At 47.9% G+C, this 24,468-nt stretch overlaps 1 protein-coding gene across 4 annotated transcripts in view; it reads left to right on the top strand.

The window, feature by feature from the left end:
• The window catches only part of LOC148511484 (uncharacterized), a 288,840-nt gene extending 264,614 nt beyond the window's left edge, over positions 1-24,226 (top strand). For 3 of the 4 annotated variants that reach the window (XM_088442213.1, XM_088442214.1, XM_088442212.1), the window contains exons 18-22: positions 4,474-4,610; positions 6,217-6,374; positions 14,989-15,049; positions 20,671-20,795; positions 23,866-24,226. In XM_088442213.1, the coding sequence (XP_088298339.1) occupies positions 4,474-4,610; positions 6,217-6,374; positions 14,989-15,049; positions 20,671-20,795; positions 23,866-23,870 (486 nt within the window). In that variant the 3' untranslated portion in view covers positions 23,871-24,226. The remainder of the gene's footprint in view (positions 1-4,473; positions 4,611-6,216; positions 6,375-14,988; positions 15,050-20,670; positions 20,796-23,865) is intronic. The other variant, XM_088442215.1, reaches the window with a different exon arrangement.
• The last annotated feature ends 242 nt before the right edge of the window (positions 24,227-24,468 follow it).

The following is a 24,468-nucleotide window of genomic DNA, read 5'->3' as shown; positions in this document are numbered from 1 at the left end:
GTGCCTGGGTTACACCAGGAGAGAACAGTAGTATATGTGCCTGGGTTATTCCTGAAGAGAACAGTAGTATATGTACCTGGGTTACACCAGGAGAGAACAGTAGTATATGTACCTGGGTTACACCAGGAGAGAACAGTAGTATATGCACCTGGGTTACACCAGGAGAGAATGTAGTATATGTGCCTGGGTTACACCAGGAGAGAACAGTAGTATATGTGCCTGGGTTACACCAGGAGAGAACAGTAATATATGTGCCTGGGTTACACCAGGAGAGAATGTAGTATATGTGCCTGGGTTATTCCTGGAGAGAACAGTAGTATATGTGCCTGGGTTACACCAGGAGAGAACAGTAGTATATGTGCCTGGGTTACACCAGGAGAGAACAGTAGTATATGTGCCTGGGTTACACCAGGAGAGAACAGTAGTATATGTGTCTGGGTTACACCAGGAGAGAACAGTAGTATGTGTGCCTGGGTTACACCAGGAGAGAACAATGGTATATGTGCCTGGGTTACACCAGGAGAGAACAGTAGTATATGTGCCTGGGTTACACCAGTACAGAACAGTAGTATACGTAAATGGATTACACCAGGAGAGAACAGTAGTATGCGTGCCTGGGTTACTCCAGGAGAGAACAGTAGTATATGTTCCTGGGTTACACCAGGAGAGAACAGTAGTATATGTGCCTGGGTTACACCAGGAGAGAACAGTAGTATATGTGCCTGGGTTACACCAGGAGAGAACAGTAGTATATGTGCCTGGCGTACACCAGGAGAGAACAGTAGTATATGTGCCGGGTTACACCAGGAGAGAACAGTAGTATATGTGCCAGGGTTACACCAGGAGAGAACAGTAGTATATGTGCCTGGGTTACTCCAGTAGAGAACAGTAGTATATGTAAATGGATTATACCAGGAGAGAACAGTAGTATACGTGCCTGGTTTACACCAGGAGAGAACAGTAGTATATGTGCCTGGGTTACACCAGGAGAGAACAGTAGTATACATGCATGGGTTACACCAGGAGAGAACAGTAGCATATGTGCCTGGGTTATACCAGGGGAGAACAGTAGTATATGTAAATGGGTTACACCAGGAGAGAACAGTAGTATACGTGCCTGGGTTACACCAGGAGAGAACAGTAGTATATATGTCTGGGTTACACCAGGAGAGAAAGTAGTATATGTGCCTGGGTTATACCAGGAGAGAAAGTAGTATATGTGCCTGGGTTATACCAGGAGAGAACAGTAGTATATGTGCCTGGGTTACACCAGGAGAGAACATTAGTATATGTGCCTGGGTACACCAGGAGAGAACAGTAGTATATGTGCCTGGGTTACACCAGGAGAGAACAGTAGTATATGTGCCTGGGTTACACCAGGAGAGAACAGTAGTATATGTGCCTGGGTACACCAGGAGAGAACAGTAGTATATGTGCCTGGGTTATACCAGGAGAGAACAGTAGTATATATGTCTGGGTTACACCAGGAGAGAAAGTAGTATATGTGCCTGGGTTACACCAGGAGAGAATGTAGTATATGTGCCTGGGTTATTCCTGGAGAGAACAGTAGTATATGTGCCTGGGTTACACCAGGAGAGAACATTAGTATATGTGCCTGGGTACACCAGGAGAGAACAGTAGTATATGTGCCTGGGTTACACCAGGAGAGAACAGTAGTATATGTGCCTGGGTTACACCAGGAGAGAACAGTAGTATATGTGACTGAGTTACACCAGGAAAGAACAGTGGTATATGCACCTGGGTTACACCAGGAGAGAACAGTAGTATATGCGCCTGGGTTACACCAGGAGAGAACAGTGGTATATGTGCCTGGGTTACACCAGGAGAGAACAGTGGTATATGTGCCTGGGTTACACCAGGAGAGAACAGTAGTATATGTGCATGGGTTATACCAGGAGAGAATGTAGTATATGTGCCTGGGTTATTCCTGGAGAGAACAGTAGTATATGTGCCTGGGTTACACCAGGAGAGAATAGTAGTATATGTGCCTGGGTTACACCAGGAGAGAATAGTAGTATATGTGCCAGGGTTATTCCTGGAGAGAACAGTAGTATATGTACCTGGGTTACACCAGGAGAGAACAGTAGTATATGTACCTGGGTTACACCAGGAGAGAACAGTTGTATATGCACCTGGGTTACACCAGGAGAGAATGTAGTATATGTGCCTGGGTTACACCAGGAGAGAACAGTAGTATATGTGCCTGGGTTACACCAGGAGAGAACAGTAGTATATGTGCGTGGGTTACACCAGGAGAGAACAGTAGTATATGTGTCTGGGTTACACCAGGAGAGAACAGTAGTGTATGTACCTGGGTTATTCCTGGAGAGAACAGTAGTATATGTGCCTGGGTTATTCCTGGAGAGAACAGTAGTATATGTGCCTGGGTTACACCAGGAGAGAACAATAGTATATGTGTATGAGTTACACCAGGAGAGAACAGTAGTATATGTGACTGAGTTACACCAGGAAAGAACAGTGGTATATGCACCTGGGTTACACCAGGAGAGAACAGTAGTATATGCGCCTGGGTTACACCTGGAGAGAACAGTGGTATATGTGCCTGGGTTACACCAGGAGAGAACAGTGGTATATGTGCCTGGGTTACACCAGGAGAGAACAGTAGTATATGTGCATGGGTTATACCAGGAGAGAATGTAGTATATGTGCCTGGGTTATTCCTGGAGAGAACAGTAGTATATGTGCCTGGGTTACACCAGGAGAGAATAGTAGTATATGTGCCTGGGTTACACCAGGAGAGAACAGTAGTATATGTGCCTGGGTTATTCCTGGAGAGAACAGTAGTATATGTACCTGGGTTACACCAGGAGAGAAGAGTAGTATATGCACCTGGGTTACACCAGGAGAGAACAGTTGTATATGCACCTGGGTTACACCAGGAGAGAATGTAGTATATGTGCCTGGGTTACACCAGGAGAGAACAGTAGTATATGTGCCTGGGTTACACCAGGAGAGAACAGTAGTATATGTGCGTGGGTTACACCAGGAGAGAATGTAGTATATGTGCCTGGGTTATTCCTGGAGAGAACAGTAGTATATGTGCCTGGGTTACACCAGGAGAGAACAGTAGTATATGTGCCTGGGTTACACCAGGAGAGAACAGTAGTATATGTGCCTGGGTTACACCAGGAGAGAACAGTAGTATATGTGTCTGGGTTACACCAGGAGAGAACAGTAGTGTATGTGCCTGGGTTATTCCTGGAGAGAACAGTAGTATATGTGCCTGGGTTATTCCTGGAGAGAACAGTAGTATATGTGCCTGGGTTACACCAGGAGAGAACAATAGTATATGTGTCTGAGTTATACCAGGAGAGAACAGTAGTATATTTGCCTGGGTTACACCAGGAGAGAACAGTAGTATATGTGCCTGGGTTACACCAGGAGAGAACAGTAGTATATGTGCCTTGGTTACACCAGGAGAGAACAGTAGTATATGTGCCTGGGTTACACCAGGAGAGAACAGTAGTATATGTGCCTGGGTTACACCTGGAGAGAACAGTAGTAAATGTGCCTGGGTTACACCAGGAGAGAACAGTAGTATATGTGCCTGGGTTATTCCTGGAGAGAACAGTAGTATATGTGCCTGGGTTACACCAGGAGAGAACAGTAGTATATGTGCCTGGGTTACACCAGGAGAGAATAGTAGTATATGTGCCTGGGTTATTCCTGGAGAGAACAGTACTATGTTAAAGTTGCAGCACAAAATTCAGATATCTCTGGAGAATGTTATTAATAATTAAATGATAAAGTTGCATTTACCATTAAAAAAGCAATTAAAAACCTGAAGCAAATAAAAATGGGAATCTGCTTTTAAATGCGAATCGATTACAAATATATAAGTGATAATGTGAATAGATCGCAGTCACACTACTTTAGAACCACCCAGCTAATCGGAGCAGCCGCCAACCATTATCATCATCATTAGTCCGTACCTGAGAAAGCCCATATGCTTGTTATATTTTGATCAGCAAGGGACGCATTAGTGTGAACACTAGCGTTAAGAGTCGAAAGCGGAAAAGGTATCCCAGTTGCCATAATGAGAAATGCCTAAAAAGTTTTAGATGTGCATGTAAAATAGAAATATAAGCAATTTGCACTACAAGAGCCCAAACTATATTATTATCAGGTCCATTTATTCCTTTCACCCAGCACGTGTTACCAATGAGGCGTAAATAAATTCTCTTTGTTTCCTGCTAGGAATCACAAGGTGGCTACAAATGTTTATGTTGTGCCCAGGTTGCCAGCTTGTCCCCCTCCCCCCCTCCCCTAGCGTTTAGTCTAAATACCATTAAATATTCTTTATCATGTCACTGTGCAGCTCTGGTGGGAATGGTCTTTTGAAAAATATATGAACCCTTCTTTCTGTTGTGCTAATGTATTCAGCAATCTCTCCAGCGCCCGTTCATAACAACAACCTACTTTCTCCGACAGGAAGAATTGGGGGAACTGATGCAGCTAGTGAAAGACAGGAAGCTAAAGAGCGACTTATCGGGTCTTCAGAAGAAAAGAAGTAGCCATGGAAACGGAAAATCCAGCCCGCAACGGAGTCACACCAATTGCCAGCATAGGTACGTCAGCATCCAGCATGTCTGAGATGATGAACTTCACTCTAGAGATAGATCTCTCCACAGCATGAAGTTTTAATGCAGAAAAAGACCTGGTTCCTGTGGCGAGGCACAGAATAATTGTACGACGGAGAGCACTACTCTTCTAGTCTGTACATGTATGAGATTAACCGTTTCAGGGCCTGATTCAGCAAGGAACGCATGGATGCACGAACCCGGTCGCTGCGAGAATATGCTAATGAATGTATACGCACGGCGATCGCAGCAGACTAAGCACTCCATAATACCACCCACTTCCCTTTACTTGCGTCCTCTATACCTGGCAAGACAGCGGTAACATCGGTAATATCGAGAACCATCGGACCCATGAGCACAATAGTGGTTGACCTGACCCTCCCGCAGACATAGCGAGACTTCCTGGGTGCAACTAGACCTCAGGCTGCATCCGCCGTCCCGCAACCAGAGCAACATTGTTTTGAAATTAATTAAAAATGTTCAGAAATGTTTTAATGCACTTTTATTAACACGCCATATTAAATATGTTGTATGCAGTTCTAGAAACGCATGTTTCAATGTATGGACTGGGCACTTTTATTATTATGGTACATGGTGGACCCCTATAAAGGAGGACTCAGGACCTCATTCAGACACGCTCGCAAGTGCTATGCACTCGCAAGCGGGTCGATGGTGGGGCTCTGCGCACACGCCACGCGTGTGTAAGCCACGTAGCAAGTGAGAAATTCACTCGCTCCGGGGCTCGCTACAAACGGGGCTGCTGTCGATGTTGATGGACAGCTCGCCCCGTTTTGTAGGCGGGGAGGGGGGGTGGCTGCACAAACGGAGGCGTTCCTGAAGGAACGCCTGCCGTTTGTGGGCGACCCTACTGACGTCACTCGTGATGTCAGTAGTGAGCTTCCTGCTCTATTTGAGCAGGAAGCTCACTGGGGCTCGTCACTAGCCCGATAGTAGCGATAATCGTGACCATCACCTAGCCTTTCGCAAAAGCTGTGGGTGGTCACCCACAGCTTAGCGAGTGGCCAGGAGGCTGGGTTAATAAAAAAAAGCGGCTCCCCTGATTCAGAGTGAGCGCCTCTGAATGAGGTCCTCAGTGTAGAGAGTATAGAGAAGCAGTGCGTTGTGAGTGATTTATAGTAATATCACAGGGAAGGCAGGAGTGGGTGGGCGTGGGCCTCCGTAGTGAAGCCATTATGGCATAGAAGAAGGTCACCCTGGGGAGGGGAGATTAAGGAATTAAATCAGACATTCATAAGGGGTGATAACCAATGGAAAGCCTGAAGTGTGAGTTACCTAAAATGCACGTAATACATGTATATTAATTTATTACATTACTCAGTGGCACAGGCAGGGAATATAAGGACCGGGAAACTGAGTAACTAGAGGGCTCATCCTAACAAGCTGGAATATAAGGATGGGGTTTTTGTTTTGTCGTTTGCTTGCTCTATGGAATGCGGTAACAACGCAGCCTGAGACCAATCTATTTTTACCATTCGATACTTCTTGATGCACAGAGCTCTTAAAGGTCAATAGGCATCCTCTAGAAGATGAAGATTGTGCTTCTAAGTTCCCCATTGTTTTTTTATGCACTCAGACAGGTGCTTCAGCAGCAGGGTCCAGAAGGTCCACAGTCGTTAGCGATGCTGATGGCGAGTCAACAGGAGCAGAGGGCAGCACTGATGGAGATGAGCCAGAAGCTGCAGAGCCTAGAAAGTATGATTCGCCACAGTCTGCAGACCGCTGCTCCTCCAGGTAAGAGGATCAGGGGTGAGAGAAGTAATGTGTCCATCTCATGCGCTCACAAGCACACAAGGAGCTGGATTCAGAGTTGGATGCGGTGCCTGTCGGAACGTAGTGCAGCGATTTTTTGCTACTGTGCATGCGTCCAGTTTGTGTCTGTACAGAGTCGCAGTTGCAAATTCCTGCGCACGCAGGGAGAAGTGTATTAAAAATGCAGCGCCCATCCCTGGGCAGTTACAGGGAGCTGTCTTAGTGCAGGCACGGAGATAGTCCATCTTATGGGCATGTTATGGGTGTGTCGGTGAAACTGGTTGGATTCACAGGCGCTCGAACTCCCACATAGGAGGACATACTTGGATGGTCAAACCGCACCTGTCATAGGGCTGATGAAAGTTTGGATTGTGCGACCGATGGTGGCATCTAAAGGTGCACCAATCGGTGTTGCTGTGTACAGAAAGTAGACATCGCAGTCCTTGCACATTCGGAAGCACGTATGTACACCAGGAAAGGGCTTTGTACCAGCATTTGTATAAAGTCGCAGTCTCTGTGGGCGCTGCTACATTCACCTCTGAATAAGCCCCACAGTATTCTGTAGAACAGCCCCTTCAGTATACATCTTGGCTAAGCATCTCTTTTTTTTTTTTTAATCAAAAACCCCAAAAGGGAGTAAAGGTAGTCGATGCTTTACCCATCCCCCTCCCTAGGCTCTGACAAACTATTCACCACGAAAATTACAGGTTATATATACCTAAGAGAGGAGAGAAAGTCCCCTCAGTGCTCGATCATGACGGCATATTGTGTCCTACCCACCATAAAGGGCAGCATGGTGCACAGTGGTTATCATTGCTGCCTCCCAGAGCAAGGTTCCTGACTTCAATTCCTGACAGGGCTCTACCTGCAGTGGGGATGCAATCGGGAAACCGGCTGACGTGATCCCGACAGCCGGCTTCCCGACTGCTTTATCCCGGTGTGGGTTAAATGACAGGCATCTATATCTAGACGTCTGTCATTTTCCCGACGCCGGGAGACAGGCGCCCGGCATCCTGATCGGCATTTCCAGCGCTGTTGGGCTGCCGCTGCTGAGATCTGTTCATCTGTCGGGCTGCCGCTGCTGGAAATCGAAGCCCCCTGCGGCCGGCGGTATTTCATACCGATTCCCTGCAGTGACGTGCGGTGAGGTCAATGGCTGGGGAGGCGCACATGTATAAAAAACACAGTTTTTATATCAAAACTCTGAAGCATGACAGGGAGTATGATAGGGGAGGGAGTATGACAGGGGAGGCTCTGCCTCTCCTGCCTACTCTGACTGCACATCCCTGACTACCTGTGTGGCATTTTTATGTTCCTGCCCCTGTATGTGTGGGTTTCCCCCGTGGTGCTTCGGTGTCCTCCACATTCCGGTAGGTTGTTTGGTTGCTGACTAAAATGAACCCTAGTGAGTTATACATACCTACTCTCCCACAACGGCCCGGGAAGCTCACGAACTTCGGGTGGCGCTACCAACCTCCCGCAGGAGAAGGTAAGCCTCCCAGACTGGCCGCCTCCCCCCGCACCCCTTTGCACTTACCTGTCGAAATTGGGCTGTCTGAAAGAGTCCAATGATTCACCCTAAGGGATCTATTTACTAAGCAGTGTTAGGAGACAGAGTGAAAAGTGATAAGAAAGTGATAAGGTGCCAGCCAATCAGCTCCCAACTGTCATCTCACAGGCTGTGTTTGAAAAATGGCAGTTGGGAGCTGATTGGCTGGCACCTTATCACTTTTCATTCTGACTCCTAACACTGCTTAGTAAATAGACCTCTAAATCACAAAATTGTAGCCCCGCCCCCCTGCTTTACAATTCCAGAAATCTCGGCATTGTCTATCGGGGGGCAGGGCCACAATGACGCGAATGAGCCGCCCATCCCCCGCACCACTCACCGTTGCTGCCACCACGCCCTCTGCAGTGCCGACCTGGCCGCCCCCTCCCGGAGGGACCAGGCAGAAAGTCAGCAAGCCTGTAAGTGACTGTGTGCGTGTGACTCCTCTGTACAGCGCTGCGTTATATAAATATAACCAATAAGTAATGCACAAACAGAGCATGAGTCGATAAATTACCTTGATTGTCCTTTATGTTGCTTATCGTCATGTTGCCACAAAATATTTCTCATGTAATGAAAGTGAATACTGCAGAATTGCACTACAGTATACAGTCTGTACAGCTCCTTAAAAAGTGGGAGGCACATATAGAAACCGTTGTAATCCCTACACCGTTCACCTGATTTGGATGTAATTACCCTCAAATTAAATCTGAAAGTCTGCAGTTAAAGCACATCTTGTTTGTTTCATTTCAAAGCCATTGTGGTGGTGAATAGAGGCCAAATTATGAAAATTCTGTCAATGTCCCAATATTTATGCACCCGACTGTATATTCACTTTACATTCAAGACTCTATGTGTAGAAGTATGAGAGCAGCCACAGTAGTAGATTTACCGGTGTGAGATGAAGAGACTGTGCTAATCCAACATTAAAGCTTTTTAAGGAAGGAAGCGATTCGTTCTAACACAATGGCGTGAAATCAAAGATGGCTCCGTGAAAACCAGGAAATCAATTGTGTCAAATGTCACAGAGATCTAAGAGAATAAATAATTAATATTGAACGTTTCTGGAGCCATTGAAAATCATCTATGTCCTTAAAATGAAGAATTCCAGCCAAGTTAGTTTTACGTCTATTTAATTGTTCACTGATGCAAATGACAGTAGGAACATTGTGTAAAAGCGTAATACAGGATTCCACCCATGCTGCGCAAAGGAGATAGATTTTATTTATTAACCGTTATTTTTTTAAAGCGCACACATATTCCGCAGCGCATTACAGAGGTTATTCAGATCACTACCTTTCCCACTGGAGCTTACTATCTATAATCCCCACCGCATGTAAACACCCCAGGGTCAATTTTTGTCAGAATCCAATTAAACTACCAATATTTATTATGTTTTTAGATTGTGAGAGGAAACCCATGCAAACATGGGGAGAACATATAAACTCTACACAGTTAGGGCCTTGGTGGGCATCAAGCCCAAGACCTCAGCGCTGAGAGAGTAATGCTAACCATTACACCAACCGTGCTGCCCGGTGCATGGATGGTGAAAACACTAATACAAAGATATAAAGTTTTTAAAAACCTTCATAGGGACAGTATAATTTTTTATCAAAAATCTTTTAAAAATGTGTTTTCCTCTGTGCTGTTGTCCAAAACTCGATTTCAGCTAAAGCGAGATAGGCCGGGCCTATGGCGGTAGCAGTGGATTTCTAGAGGGGGGGTTTCCAAATGCTTGATTTTAGATTGAGTGTGGCCAGTCAATGAAGAGGGTAGAATTAGCACTTAACCAGCTTTAATAAACGACATACAAAGTGTATTGTGTGTCATAATTCCAGCATATAGAGGACCAGCTATCACAGTAAGCCATTAGATGCATCAGTAGGGCCATCCTGCCTGAGCTGAATGTATTTATTTTAGATGTGGGCACCATTCCAGGGTATTAGAGAAAGTCCAGGAGTCTGGGGGAGCAGCAGTATAACCTAGCACTGCCCTGGACATATATGTACATATTGGGCTCTATAGCAGCACAGCCCTAACAGTGCATGTTTTCCAGATCTCCTAGTTAGTGGACAGGTTATTTATTACTGACTGATAAATGTTAAAGATCCACAGGTGGTGCTAATTATTTCATTTGTGATACTGTGAAGAACATGCAGCACTAGTAAAATTCTATTACATTACTATTTCTATTGTGGTCATGATGTGGGCTGTGAAGGGGAGTTTCCAGGCAGACGGAAACCCCCCCTGAGTTTGGTAGAGTCATAGCATGGGGCTTACTCATTAACACATAAAATTCTCTGGAGGTAATTAGGTTTAGAACTCTCATTGAGTTCTACCTAATTACCGGGGGAATTTATCATTCCTCCTCCTCATCAGTATCTATTCCGAAAAGCTGTCATTTTTGCGAAGACAGCTTGTCGGGAAATAGATACTTTTCCCTGTCTACTCTAACTTACCGCAGCTGTAATCAGTGCTGCATATGCACCGTTACATCCGTAAAAGCAGCGCGTATAGCATACCTCCCAACATTTGAAGACATGAACTCGGGATATCCCGTGCGTTCCCGAAAACGGGGTGTGGCCTATACAAGAAGGGGCTTGGCCTAGCGGCACACCCCATTTACGTCACTATGGGGCGTACCCAGCATCTCTGAGATGCTGGACTGCCCCCGGGCTTCCCCTCGTACTGTGAATAGATGCTGTACGCATGCGCACAGCATCTATTCTCGCTCTGCATACACGCTGCTCTGTGGACAGTCCCAAAAAAACGGGGAGGTATGATATAGTAACACCATCAAATTCCGAAAATACATAATTTTCAGAATTTGATGAATAGCCTAATTTCCATATCCCCATATTAATGTACTAATGTATGGGGAGTGTGGAAATGAACGCAGGCGGACTTAACCAGGAGATATCAGTGATATCTCCTGTGTTTACTAAAGTGTCTTCATGAATACTAATATAACGGTAATTAAGGAAAATGATGCTGAGATGTATGATAATCCTGTACGCTGTCGCTGCTGCTTTGCAAACGTCGCAGATGCAGATTGTTTCCAGGCACCCACCTGCGGCTTTGCCAAGCCAAGTATCTGTGTACATAGAGGTAGCATCGGTCACAGATCATTTGGCCACAGGAACTAAGAAACCGGAGCCACTTGGGTTTGCAGGCACAGGCTGTGACACGCCCTGAGAACGGTCGCGACACGCCTACGTTCTTTGCCGCTACTCACCGTTATCTCCCACAAACACTCCCTGACTGTCAATCACACTGCGAGTAAATAGTCACTGCGAGCGACTACGGTAATGTATCTCGATTCATCCACGTCGGGATGATATACATTGTATAGTGTACCTGGCTTAAATCACTGTAGAGCATACATGCCTACCCTCCCGGAATTCGTGGGAGGCTCCCGATTTTTCGGGTAACCCCCCCGCACCCCCGGTAGAGTAGACATTTCTCCTGCATTCCTAGTGAAGTGGGCAGAATGGGGAGAATTTTCACGGCGATCATTTTCGCGGCAATCGTGGGTCCCTGTGTAGGGGGTGTGGCTTAACGACGCGATTCTCCATTAATTGCTTCATTTAGTCCCACCCCCTATTTACATTTGTGCCAATCGGGGTAATTTACTACAAAGGGGGTGGGGCTTAATGTCGCGAATCGTCAGGCCCTCGCCCCCGTCACAACCCACCTGCTTCTCCTCCAAGGGCTTCTCCCGGGGAGGAGAAAGAAAAGGTAGGCAAGTATGCTGTAGAGCATTGTGCGGGTGGGAGGGGGGGCGGTTGCATGACTTATGATGTCACGCCAGCATATGTCGTGCGTCCGAGCCACCCAAATGAGTCCAGCGCTGTCTGGGCCCAAAGACAGAAGTGACGGTGCAGATGAGTCTTGATGGCCCACTGCGCCCCGTGTGAACAGCCACAAAACCACAGCTGGGCAGGTGGGTTGGAAGTTGGAACACAAAATTAGAAAAGAGGGAGAGCCCTCCCACAACCAGCTTAATTATCCTCCAGTAAAACCTACCTGAGGCCTCATACCCCCAGGGCCTGCAATCATGTCTAAAACACATCATCAGCTAAAGCTATATATTCATCCTTAAACCTAGGCCCGTATGTGCCTTCAAGCTGAATCAGTGTAAGCTGGAACTGTGGAGAAGGGGAATATAGATGGTACCGAAAAATGAGCCTCGGAGGTCACAGAAAGTACACCCAGGCCTGTTGTATGAACATGAATTTAGGTCAAGTCTGGTGCTGAGCTTCTTGTGTGCTATGCAGGAGACGGGGCAGGAAGAGAAAGATTGCAAATTGGGTTACTGGTAGTTGACCTGCAGCCGGTGTGCCTTAAGTACAGACAGTCCACTACAAGGTCTAAATGATAAGGAAGACTTGGTAGACCATGGAGCCGGACAATTTAATGCCTTACTTATCAATTAACGAAAAACTCTAGGGGGTCTATTTACTAAGCAGTGTTAGGAGAAAAGGAGAAAAGTGATAAGAAAATGATAAGGTGCCAGCCAATCAGTTTCCAACTGTCATTTTTCAAACACAGCCTGTGAGATGACAGTTGGGAGCTGATTGGCTGGCACCTTATCACTTTTCACTCTGTCTCCTAACACTGCTTAGTAAATAGACCCCTAGAATACAATGTATTTATTTATGTATTACCAGTTATTTATATAGCACAGACATATTCCGCAGCGCTTTACAGAGAATATGATTTACTATTAATGTCGAAACTGTATATATCACATTAGTGCAACTATAACCTAATAGCACCCATGATTTGTGTTTTCCCTAGAAAGCAGAACAAGTAAAATAAATTATGCCAGTCAGCCATGGTCACAACCCCTGTCAGGCCTTGCCCTCTGGAGCTAAGTTGCTCCGGGTCTTGCACCAAAGGGGGCGTGCTGTCGATGTTGAGTGACAGCTCACCCCCTTTGGGGGTGGAGAGATTCCGTCTCTGTTAGAGCCGAAATTTCTCTGGGGCTTGTGGCCACGAGACCCTACCACAAGGGTCTCGTCACAAGCCAGATGGTCACGATGGTCTTGACCATCGCGACCATCATCATGGCCGCTCGCTATAGCTGTGGGTGATCACCCACAGCTATGCGAGCGGCCAGGAGGCCGTTCTAAAAAAAAACAAAAACCCGGCCCTGATTCAGAGCGAGCAGGTCTGAATCAGGCCCTGAGTTTTTCCCTAACAAACAATCGAATTTACTAAGAATTGTATTTGACTGAATTGTGTTTTCCACCGGTGTATGGAATCGTGTGTGAGTTCAGTCGTATTGGGCTGAAATAAATAGAACTGTCTGTGAGCAGTGTGTTCTGCAGAAACACTGCACAGATCAGTGTGATCCGTGCAGTGCTCCTGTGTGTTATAGTTGATAGAAAGGGTTGAAAATGTAAAATGAAAAAAAAAAAGCATTCCCCCACCAAACAAAAGCATGTGCCAAAAGCCCAGGGAAGAGTCCAGGGCTTTCAGCACAGTGCTGGTTGATCCTCGTGAGAACCCCTCTTTCCGGGGCTTGCCCACCCTGGGCTCACCAGTTGGGGGCTGGTTTACATTATGTTAGGGGGACCCCACGCTGTGTATCTCCCTGTTATAGTCTAAGCCCCACCAGTTAGTTCAGCCCGATGCTGGTTATAGAAAATTAGGGGAAACCCCACGTTGGTTTCCTCCCGATTTTCCTGCACCAGAACAGACTCAGAGGTCCAGGGCTGGTTGTGCTTATGGTAGGGGACCCCACGCCAGTTTTACTTTTCATTTTTAACCCTTTATTAAATCTAGAGCACAGAGGCACTGCACAGAACAAACTGATCTGTGCAGCGCTTCTGCAGAACACACTGTTGCTGAGGTAGTCTATTTCATACTTCTTTTGGACCAAGTTTTCTCCATGTACATGTTTGCAAACACGATCCTTGGTAAATCCCTGTGTTGTTGTATTCCTGTCTATGGAAAGTACGTGTGAGTTAGTTCGATGGTGTATTATTCAATTCTATTTGCGTGTTCGGATGTGGTTTGCAAAGAGAATCGTGTTTTTACTCTTGTGTTTGCCTTTAGTAAATCCCTGTGTTCGAAAGTCAGGGGAAGCTCTCACGGGATTGCAATCTCGGCCAGACACAATTCTTAGTAAATATACCTCTTGAGACAAATGAAGAGATGTATTGTCTGTAGAAGTATTTTATATCGAAATATGAAAAAAAAGGAGCACAGCCGACAGTAGCTCCCGCCGTAAAATGTAATTAACGTGGAATTAATGGAAAGGCGGCCCGCCATTACAGACTCTATATAGCTGACTCATCTCGCACTATCATACATGACTCGACTGCCAGGCTTTCATTGTCAATGCATTTTTTTTTTAAATTAAAGATGTCTATTACATAATACTACATTTCTGCAACATTTAACTAGGATTTTATTTAGCATTTCATCAAATATTATACGGGAGATATAATCAGGAATATTCCTAAACTACTGATACTGTACATAGGGGGTTAGTCAGACCCACTCGCAAGCGGCAGTACGCTCGCAAGTGGGTCGATGTTCCCCACTGAGCATGCGCACGACGGAGGGAGCTCCGTCGTGCGCATGCGCGAGACCCGGACTGCGACAGCCAAGCTGTCGCTCCGGGTCTCGCACCAAAGGGGGCGTGCTGTCGATGTTGATTGACAGCACGCCCCCTTTGGTGGGCGTGCCGGGGGCGTGCCTGCCAGACGGAGGCGTTCCCATGGGAACGCCTACCGTCTGAAGCCGGCCCCACTGACATCACTAGTGATGTCAGTGGGAGTGATTTTGGCTCTGATAGAGCCAAAATCACTCCAGGGCTTGTGGCAGGGAGACCCTACCGCAGGGTCTCTGTCACAAGTCCGATGGTGACCCACAGCTATATGAGCGTCCAGGAGGACGCTCCATTTTAATGGAGGAGGGCCCTGATTCAGAGTGAGCACTCTGGTCAGAGCGTACGGCTCTGAATCAGGGCCATAGTTAGGATATACATAACATATCAGATATACATTACATGTGCCTTCTGAATCTATTCCCCAGGTGGTCCCAATACATTAGCCTGGGAGGAAAAGCAGACCGGCAGCAACGTTTCAGGGAACCCGTGAGTATTAAACTATTACAGATGTAATAAAGTATTAGTACATCTGACAGATATACAGTACGGAGGGTGGGAATTACATTTAACACCTGAGTGTCACAGCAAGGTTGGTCCCTTTCTTCTGATGTCAGGGGATATAGAGAAAGGGGTCTCCGTTCAGAATGTCAGCACTCATGAGATCGCCATGAGAATATTGACATGGCCGTTAGGTCAACAGTGATCACAATGGGCCTGATTTAGAGCTGGAAGCTATTGCTGCCGCAGATGTGATTATCATTCAGCTGAGGATGTGCAAAACTATGCTAATGCCACATCCGCCGGGACTTGTCCTAAGATCCACCAGAACGTTCGCAAGCTGCATGCAACTGCGTACACATATTCAGCATCGGACGCAGATCAGGCAAACATTGACTCCTTGAGTAAGTCTGTAGTCACTCAGAATAGCCGCCGACACGAGACACCGGAGCCATGTTTTCAGTGTACGGGATCGCAGATGCAGGATGTGACACGCCCACAAAACAGTTATAAGACACACCCGTGGACTTAGCTGACCCTCCCGGTTGCCTTCCGCAGACGCTCCCTGTTTGTCAATCACACTGCTAATAAAGATTCGCAAGCGTGCGACTACGGTAATGTACCTCAACACATGCGCAGTGCGATTCAGACGCTTGTACGGTGGCAAAAGATCTCTCGATTTGGGAAAACATCGCCATTGCGTTCAACTCTGAATCAGGCCCAATGTCGGCATTGACCATGTCGCCTTTCTGCATGTTACATTGATGTAATGTCGACATTGTTGAAATATTGACCATGTGTTTTTTTTTCTGTGATTCTAGCCCTAACGGTAACTCTAACACTAACCCGAGTGCAGGTGTCGGCATTTATGGTGTTGACATTTCATCCATGTCGATATCACGAATTTAACCTTTTGGTGTCACTGTCCACATGGGGACTTGAGGGGTTATGTAAACCAACCAACTGTCATAAATCTTGGCCATCTCGCGGTGCACATGCATGAAAGGGTTAAAGAGCAATTTAACTCTTTAATCCACATTAAAATTAACCAAGGGCCTGATTCATTACAGATCGCAACTGCGAATGCAATATCGATTCCGCACACAGGGAATGATTCATACCCAGTCGCTATCTGCGTACGCTCGCTAGATTCTTAGGCAAATTTTTCAAAGTGACGCCACGGGAAGCGACCGCTCGCCAATGCATAAGCACGCCCACCATGTCTTAGCGAGCGGCCACTTTGTGTATGCGTACGCCCAATCGCACAGGCAGAGCCGCCCTCCAGCACCACATCATCTCCAGGAAGCGTATTAAAACATTGGTACAACGAGCACCACCGGATGCGATCGCAGTGCTTGTGGTTGCTTTACCCTACCGCAAGCATTGCGAGGAAATCAGTGTAAAAAAAAGGCAAGTGACGTGTACTATGACGCTGCCTGTGAATTATGCACGCCTCTAAAACGGCGTTGAAACACCCAGGCACGCCTGCGTTCACATCTCCAACCCCCCGTTATTAGTGTCCTGCCCCTGTTACCACCCACAAACGCCCTCTCCTGTCACTCATTACCCTGGGCTGCCTTTGCTAGGCGAGCGAGAGCGATGCGATCGCAGTGTTCGCAGTAGTTCGCGCATGCGCAGAACGAATCGTACGCGTACGCAGAACATCGGGCCGCTTGCGAACGCACGGCGCTATCGAGCGGCTCTGAATCAGGCACACAGTCTCACTGCGATGATATGCTAATCTATTGCGATCGATATGCCATCGCAGCATAACACAAGGATGCCCACTTTACCTTACACGCATCCATAATGTTTAACAAGACTGCAAAACCATCGGTACCATCGCAGCCTCACGCACACTTGCACAAGCTCTGACCTTACTCAGGAATTGCTACCCTCATCACACGCTATGAGGCCTCCGGCTGCGTACGGCATCACAGTGGATAATTTGTGCATGCCCCTTTAGCGGCGTTCAAACACCCTAGCACACCTGCGTTTCCCCTACCGCCCCACGTCACCACCCGTCAAACAGTACTTCCTGTCAATCAATCTGCGATGGATTTGCGTAGTCACTGCGATCGCAGTACCTGGTTCGCGCGATGCAGGCGCCGTACGCAACAATTGGCCTATTGCTCGCGTAATCGCAGTTGCGATCGGTAGTGACTCAGGTCCCAAGTCTTTAAGCAGCACTAACTTAAGTAAACACTGATGGACAGTGGCATAATAACAATTAATCCCCATCTTACGCATCTCCAATAAGCAAAGGCTTAAAAAGTAGCGGTATGCCCACGTGACTTTGGCATCATAGAACTGTGGGCCTGTGTCAGAGTCGCTCGTAAGCGGCCGCTCGTTCGCTCCGAGCGATGTTCGCACATCTGCGCATGCGTATAGGTTGTAATGCGCATGCGCCAACCAGTCAGTGTGGTCGGAAATCGTGTGCTCGCAAAATAGCGAATGCCTGCTAATTTGAGTGACAGGATGAGGCGTTTGTGGGTGGTAACAGGGGAAGGTGCTTGAAAACGGGGAGTGGAGATCCGAACGCAGGCGTGCCAAACGGTCAAAACGGGCGTTTTAAGGGTGTGCATAATTAACAAAGCAGCATCATCGACCACGTCCCTTGGTTGTGTTTTAGCCTGAACTGCTCGCATGATTGCGGTAGGAAAATGCTACCACAAGAATAGCGAGCAGTTCATACGCCTTACGATGTACTCGATTAATCTAATAAATAGTGGAGATGACGTATGATGCGAGCGGCCAGGGGGCGTCTTTACAAAATAGCGAGCGCATGTTTCGTTCGCTCGTTCAAACATAGAGGCGTCAACAGACCGCAAAGAGCGAGCGCTCTATTTAAATATCCCTTTTTCAGAACGACCGTCCGCAAATAGCGTCCGGCTCTGAATCAGGCCCTGTGCTGGGATAAGAGGAGCAGCCTAGAGCAGCCAGTGCACCGTATACAGAGCTCAGCTCTCATGCACATCTGCAGTTATAGTACAGTCGTGTAATAATGTCTAGAAAGAAGCCTCAGGCTGCAATGAAACGGGGGACACAGGTAGACTAGATACATCCTCTCTTCTGGATTTTTTTTTGGTGGGAGAGATACTGTACATTTGGCAGATGTTTTATAATAATAGATTAGTATAACACATAACTGTGCATTTGTATATATACACTTTTCTTGTGGCCGGGGATAAAGTAATATATTTACATACAGCGCAATGATCTCAGCGCTTGTTTGGGTGCCGCTCCGTAAACAGTAGGACCTGACTGAAAGACTTGTTTAGTCTATTGCGCACGTGTCCTTTACCCGGAACCTGAAGTGCCTTCTACATTGACATCATCGGGGTTGAAACAGAGAAAACATATGGTCATTTATTTTATTTTATCTTTTTATCAGGATTATTGTTTGACGTTTAATAAGCATCGTAGTTGCCATCTTCACAGGGTGGAGGCAGCCATTTTGTCGGAGTATGCAATAGTCGTGAGAGTCCAGCACCACTGGTGTCGTGGCGGTATGCAGTCGGGAAGCCGGCGGACCTAATCCCGACAGCCGGCTTCCCGACTGCTTAATCCCGGCGAGGGTTAAATGACAGGCGTCTAAATCTAGACGCCTGTCATTTTACCGATGCCGGGAGACCGACGCCCGGCATCCCGATCGAAGGGGCGAGTGCAGGGGGGGAGGGTTAGGTTTAGGGTTCCCAGGGGGTACTTAGGGTTAGGCAACCCCCCCCCCCGGGGGACATAGATTTAGGCATTGGGGAAGGAGGGGGTTAGATTTAGGCACTTAAAGGGGGGATTAGGGTTAGGCACTGGGGGGGAAGGTTAGGGTTAGGCACCCTTAATGAAGGGTTAGGGGAGGGAATTAGGTTAGTCAATACTTACCTTAGGGACGATCGGGATTTTCACCCATGTCGGGCAGCCGCTGTCAGGATTGCAACCGCCGGACGCATGTCTGGCAGTAAATCATACCGATTCCGTCGTGGCTGTCACACAGGTAGGGGTTGGGCACAGGATCCCAGCGGTCAGAATCCGAACGCCAGCATCCCGACAGGTTTAGGATACCGACACCTGTTGGTAAGTATCCTAACCCTACACCTAACCCTGCCCCTCACAGCCTAAACCTAGCCCCCCGCAGCTTAAATCCAACCCTCCCTCCCTAGTGCCTAAAACTAATCCTCCCCCTAGTGCCTAACCCCTAACTCTAACCCTCCCCCTAACTCCAATACTTACCATCAGGATGCTGACGGTTGAGATGCTGGCGCTGGGATTCTGACTGGTGTCGGGATTCTGTCACCGGCATTCCGAGTGCCAGCGACCCGACAGCTGGGTTGCGTAAGGGATCCCGGTGGTCAGAATCCAAAGCCGGCATCTCGACAGGGATAGGATACCGACACCTGTCGGTAAGTATCCTTCCTAACCCTACTAACCCTATCCCGAATATGAAGATCGCGTAATCATTATTGTCAGCCATAGCTAGTGATGGCAGAAACCAAGGCGCAGAGTCTTACATACGCTCGGTAGTCAATAGGGATTGCTGCAAAAATAGGTTTGCACATCACTTGTTGGATGATCCCCTGGCTGTGTAGATGTAGCTGGTAACTGCTGGATGCAGGGACTGAATCAGTATGGAGAAGACTGGTCAGGTGAGCCGAGGCCTGGTACGCTAGCGGACAGTGAAACATAAAACCAGAAACCTAAAGAAGAGCCAGGACAACCTGAGAGGTCATTAAAGTGCCAAATCGAGGCGCTGGACAGATATCCAACAAGCCTTGAAGCTTGATCTATAGTAACCTAATACTCTAAGGTCCTGATTCAGAGCCGGACGCTCTTGAAGAGCGCTCACTCTGAATCAGGGCGTTTTGTTTTTTTGTTGTTGCAGCCTCCTGGCCGCTCGCTAAGCTGTGGGTGACCACCCACAGCTTTTGTGAGCGGCCAGAAGATGGTCGCGACAAAACCCTTGTGGTAGGGTCTCGTCCGTCGCAAGCCCCAGAGAGCTTCCTGCTCTAACAGAGCAGGAAGCTCTCCACTGACATCACTAGTCATGTCAGTGGTGCCTCCCACAAACGGCAGGCGTTCCTTTGGGAACGCCTCCGTTTGTGTAGCTACCCCCCCCTCCCCGCCTACAAAACGGGGCGAGCTGTCGATCAACATCGACAGCCGCCCCTTTTGTAGTGAGCCCCGGATCAAGAGAAATTCTCTCTCGCTCGGGGGCTTGCGCATGCACGCGGCGCGTGCAGTACCCCACCATCGACCCGCTTGCGTGCGCTCTGTGTATAGATTGTTGCATGAATAGACTTTCCTGTTTTGAAACAGGCAGGCCTATGATGTCAGCGTTGGTCACAAGAACCCGGAAGTGGCGCACTCCCATTGCTTTAGGCAGACTGTGGATGGTGGATAAAAGTGCAGGGAGCAAGTGCCAAATCCACGTCCAGTAAGTGAAAGCCGGGATCAGGTTCCAGTATGACACAACTAGGAAACACTGAGGCGCAAAGTGCTATGAGCCACCTAATCAGACTGGGAATGTTATTTACAGCAGACCATAGACTTTAGTTCATCCTCTGCACTGTCCATATATATATAATTACATCTATTGTCCTTTTATTCACCATTAGGGAAGACTATTCAAGAATGGGACCTAGAACTCTTCAATCATCAGGACAGCCATATAATGACCCTGAATCTCATGTTACAGTGGATATTATCGGTAGAACTAGGGATCAATTATCACACAGCAATGGTAGGTACCTCTACAAGGTAGAAGGGGAGAACAGCATCCACTTCTGAAACCGTTGCCTAATACTCCAGTATTACAGGAGGGTCACTTGACAGCATTCGATACTCATACGGCAAAGTGTCTTTGAGAGAGTCCCGTATTTGCACCTTAAACTCTGGGGGGAGGATGTTAATATAGTTTCCCAACTATCAAATCATTTCAACACCAACCTCTCCTTATCCATAGTGGTCTCCAGCCAATCCATATTGAATATGTGGAACAGTTCTTCCTTAACAAGGCCTAAATTAGGTGGAGCGGGGTTAACCCAGGTTTGCACTACTGCCTATCATACCCCTTTCATATTGCAAACCCGACTCTGACCCGGAATTTTGAACACAGGGCCTGATTCAGACCCGGTCGCAAGCGCTGAGCGCTCACAACGGGGTCGATGGTGGCCCAGAGTGCATGCACACGACGGAGCCGGCTCCGTCGTGCGCATGCGCGAGACCCGGATAGCGACGGGCAAGCCGTCGCTCTGTGTCTCGCACCAAAGGGGGCGTGCCGTCGATGTTGAGTGACAGCACGCACCCTTTGGTGGGCGGGCCGGGGGGGTGGCTGCCCAGATGGAGGCGTTCCCATGAGAAAGCCTACCGTCTGGGACCGGCCCCACTGACATCGCAAGTGATGTCAGTGGGAGAGCTTTCGGCTCTGTTTGAGCCAAAAGCTCTCTGGGGCTTGCGGCAACGAGACCCTACCACAAGGGTTTCGGTGCAAGCCCGATGGTCGCAATGGTCTTGACCATCGCGACCATCTTCCTGGCCGCTCGCTATAGCTGTGGGTGGTCACCCACAGCTATGCGAGCGGCCAGGAGGCCGTTCTAAAAAAAAAAAAGACCGGCCCTGATTCAGAGCGAGCGCTCTGTCAGAGCGACCGTCTCTGAATCAGGGCCACAGGTCCAACTCGGCTGCGACCCGGATCAGACCCCTTTCACACTGCACCTTCGACCAGGGTTTTTCTCGGGTTGGCCCTGTTCACACTGAACCATACATGCCTACTCTCCCGATTTGGTCGGGAGCCTCCCAAAAATTGTGTGCCACTCCCGACCTCCCGGAAAAGTAGGCATGCCTCCCGGCCCCTCCAGTCCCCCCACAATACCACCACAAACACCCACAGCGGGGGGGCTGATGACGCGATTCTCACTGAATCGCGTCATCATGACCCTGCTCCACAATGCCGGAAATATCGGCATTGTGTAGTGGGGGCGTGGCCAAAATGAGGCAAATGCGTTGCTCTGCCCCTAACCCCGCCCCCAAATGGCATGTGCCATCCCGGTCACGCCCCCTTTTGGCATCCCTGTCCCCCTGCTAAGCCGCCCTGGCTGCCTCCCTCTCGGAAGGAGCAGCCATTATATCGGCAAGTATGCACTGAACCTAGGTTAGTCCTGTAAAACTCTATGGATGTCATTAAAAATTTACTTTTTCAGGCTCACAAAGATAAGATCACAAAAGGGAACACAAGGGAGGGGTGGGGACTGCTCCCAGCATTGCAGGAATCATGGCTGATGGATTACCTCTGTGTAGCCCTGAGTTCATGAGTGTTTGTGCTTTACTGCTGTTTGATTTGCCAGTGAGAGCATGATGCAGCTTCTGGCAGCATAGTGTACAGTACACTTCTTCACCACTCCAATTAGCCATCACTGTAATGATAGTAGTGGTATTATTAACCCCTTTCAGACTGCCTGAATGCTGCCTCTGCTGTTGTCTGCAGTGTGCTGCCTGTGTGACTGGCTGCTGACATCATCAAGTGACTCCCAGGAACATCCAATCAGCGTTGTTTGCTGAGTCCCGGGTTGGATAACCTGGCTAGGGCCTGTTCACACTGCACTACGACCCGGCTTATTCCCATGTTCAACCCTGCTTGACTGAAGGGTTGAAATGCCAGGTTGTTCGACCCGGGATTTTTTTTTGGTGGTGTGTTCACACTGCACCTCGACCCGGGTCAACCCGGCAATATCCTGGGTTATTTTTGCAATGTGAAAGGGGTATGTGTTACATGCAGCGTCTGCCCCTGGTCTACTAGTATCCTGTACAAGAACTTTTGGAGCACTCCTGCCCCCCCCCCATCCAGCTACATCCCCCATCCAAACACACATTGACCACCACAAGTATTATGCCACACAGTACTCCATTTTTATGCCACACAGTGCTCCATTATTATGCCACACAGTGCTCCATTATTATGCCACACAATGTTTCATTAAACGTTGCTGTGGCAGGCCCAACCTCCTGATGACAGATATACTTCTGTAGGTGCAGACAGTGGCTGTTCACCCTTTGGCTCCCTTGGCAGAGCTCCAGCACCTCGTCCAGGAATAGGTACAGATGGGCACCTGTTCTCAGAACGTGTAGGATAGTGTGGGAGCACCATTCATCCAACACTGTCCTGCCAGGATCGCTGTAGAACAATCTGGCAGGCTGTCTGAGGGGTGTGCAGTCATCAGCCCTGACTCCCGGTGGCCGCACAGCACCCCTTATAGGGTGGCATCCCTTGCTCGCCATCAAACGGCTCTAATTAGATGAGGACACATCTCTTTAGATTTCACCAAATGAGCCATTTCAGGCCACAGTGTTAGACAGAGATTCTCTACCTGGTGGACATGGGTGGGATTGGAGGAGATTCTCAACTCAATTTGGAGGGCAAGGCCTTGGGGCACCACTGTATCATAATAACAGGAGAACTAGCTCTCCCATCACTGGGTAGGCCGTGGAGACTCTTCACTTTGGCAGATGTCTCATCCTAAAACCTCAAGACTTTCTCTGTCAGACTGTTTCTTCAGAAGGACACATGCAGGTGGAAACTTTCAGTTTGGAAGGTGGTTGAGGTTCAACAATTACTTCTATTGCAGAAGGCATGAAAGCACTCAGAACTTCACAACTCTCTAAATAAATTCACGGCCCTCTGTGCCTCTCGCCTTTGCATAAACAACTTGCATTGTTGCAACTAAATTCACCCAGGGCTGACTTAGAACTGTCTTAGCATTATCTATAATCAGAAAAACAATCATTTCAATGAACTTTTTTTTGTCCTTTCTCAGAATGAACGATACCTGTGATACGGGAGGAGTGAGATTAAATTTAGTTCTGACCTCTGTGATGGAGCATCTGACCAGAAAACTAGAATGAAAGACAATGAACACGGCATATTTGCATATTGTTGACGGGCCGTGCACAATCATCTCGTCTATCATCGCTGCTCCCTCTCATTACAGATGTGGAGATCACTAAATCTAAGCATTGTATGTAGAGAGGAGTTTGTGCAACTTTTTTGGTGGACATCTTCTGCCTATGGTTGAGTTGAGCCAAAGAGAATATTTTTATAACTTTTTTTAACAGAACGAACGTTGTTGTGTGTTATTAATAAAGGCAGGGATCACCTCATAGTCCCTCCTCCTGTGACAGGCTTTTTACCGTCTACTTTTTTTTACATGACATGCCATCTGTTTAATGGTGGACTGTAGCAATATGTAACACAATTTGCAAATTAAAACACAATGGCGTGCCTGGGGGGTCTGAAGAGCACAATTTAAGGTGGATGCCCACCCATCGCTTATGAGAGGCGCCAAGGTACGATGAGAGGAAGAAAAAAGTCTTAATGCGCGCACTGCGCAAATTCCCGCTCTTCCACAAGTCAAGGAACA

Source organism: Taudactylus pleione, unplaced genomic scaffold (genome assembly GCF_031769625.1).
Source record: "Taudactylus pleione unplaced genomic scaffold, aTauple2 ptg000306l, whole genome shotgun sequence".
Classification (NCBI taxonomy): domain Eukaryota; kingdom Metazoa; phylum Chordata; class Amphibia; order Anura; family Myobatrachidae; genus Taudactylus; species Taudactylus pleione.
The sequence above is the reverse complement of the archived record's forward strand: the minus strand, read 5'-3'. Positions and strand labels throughout refer to the sequence as shown.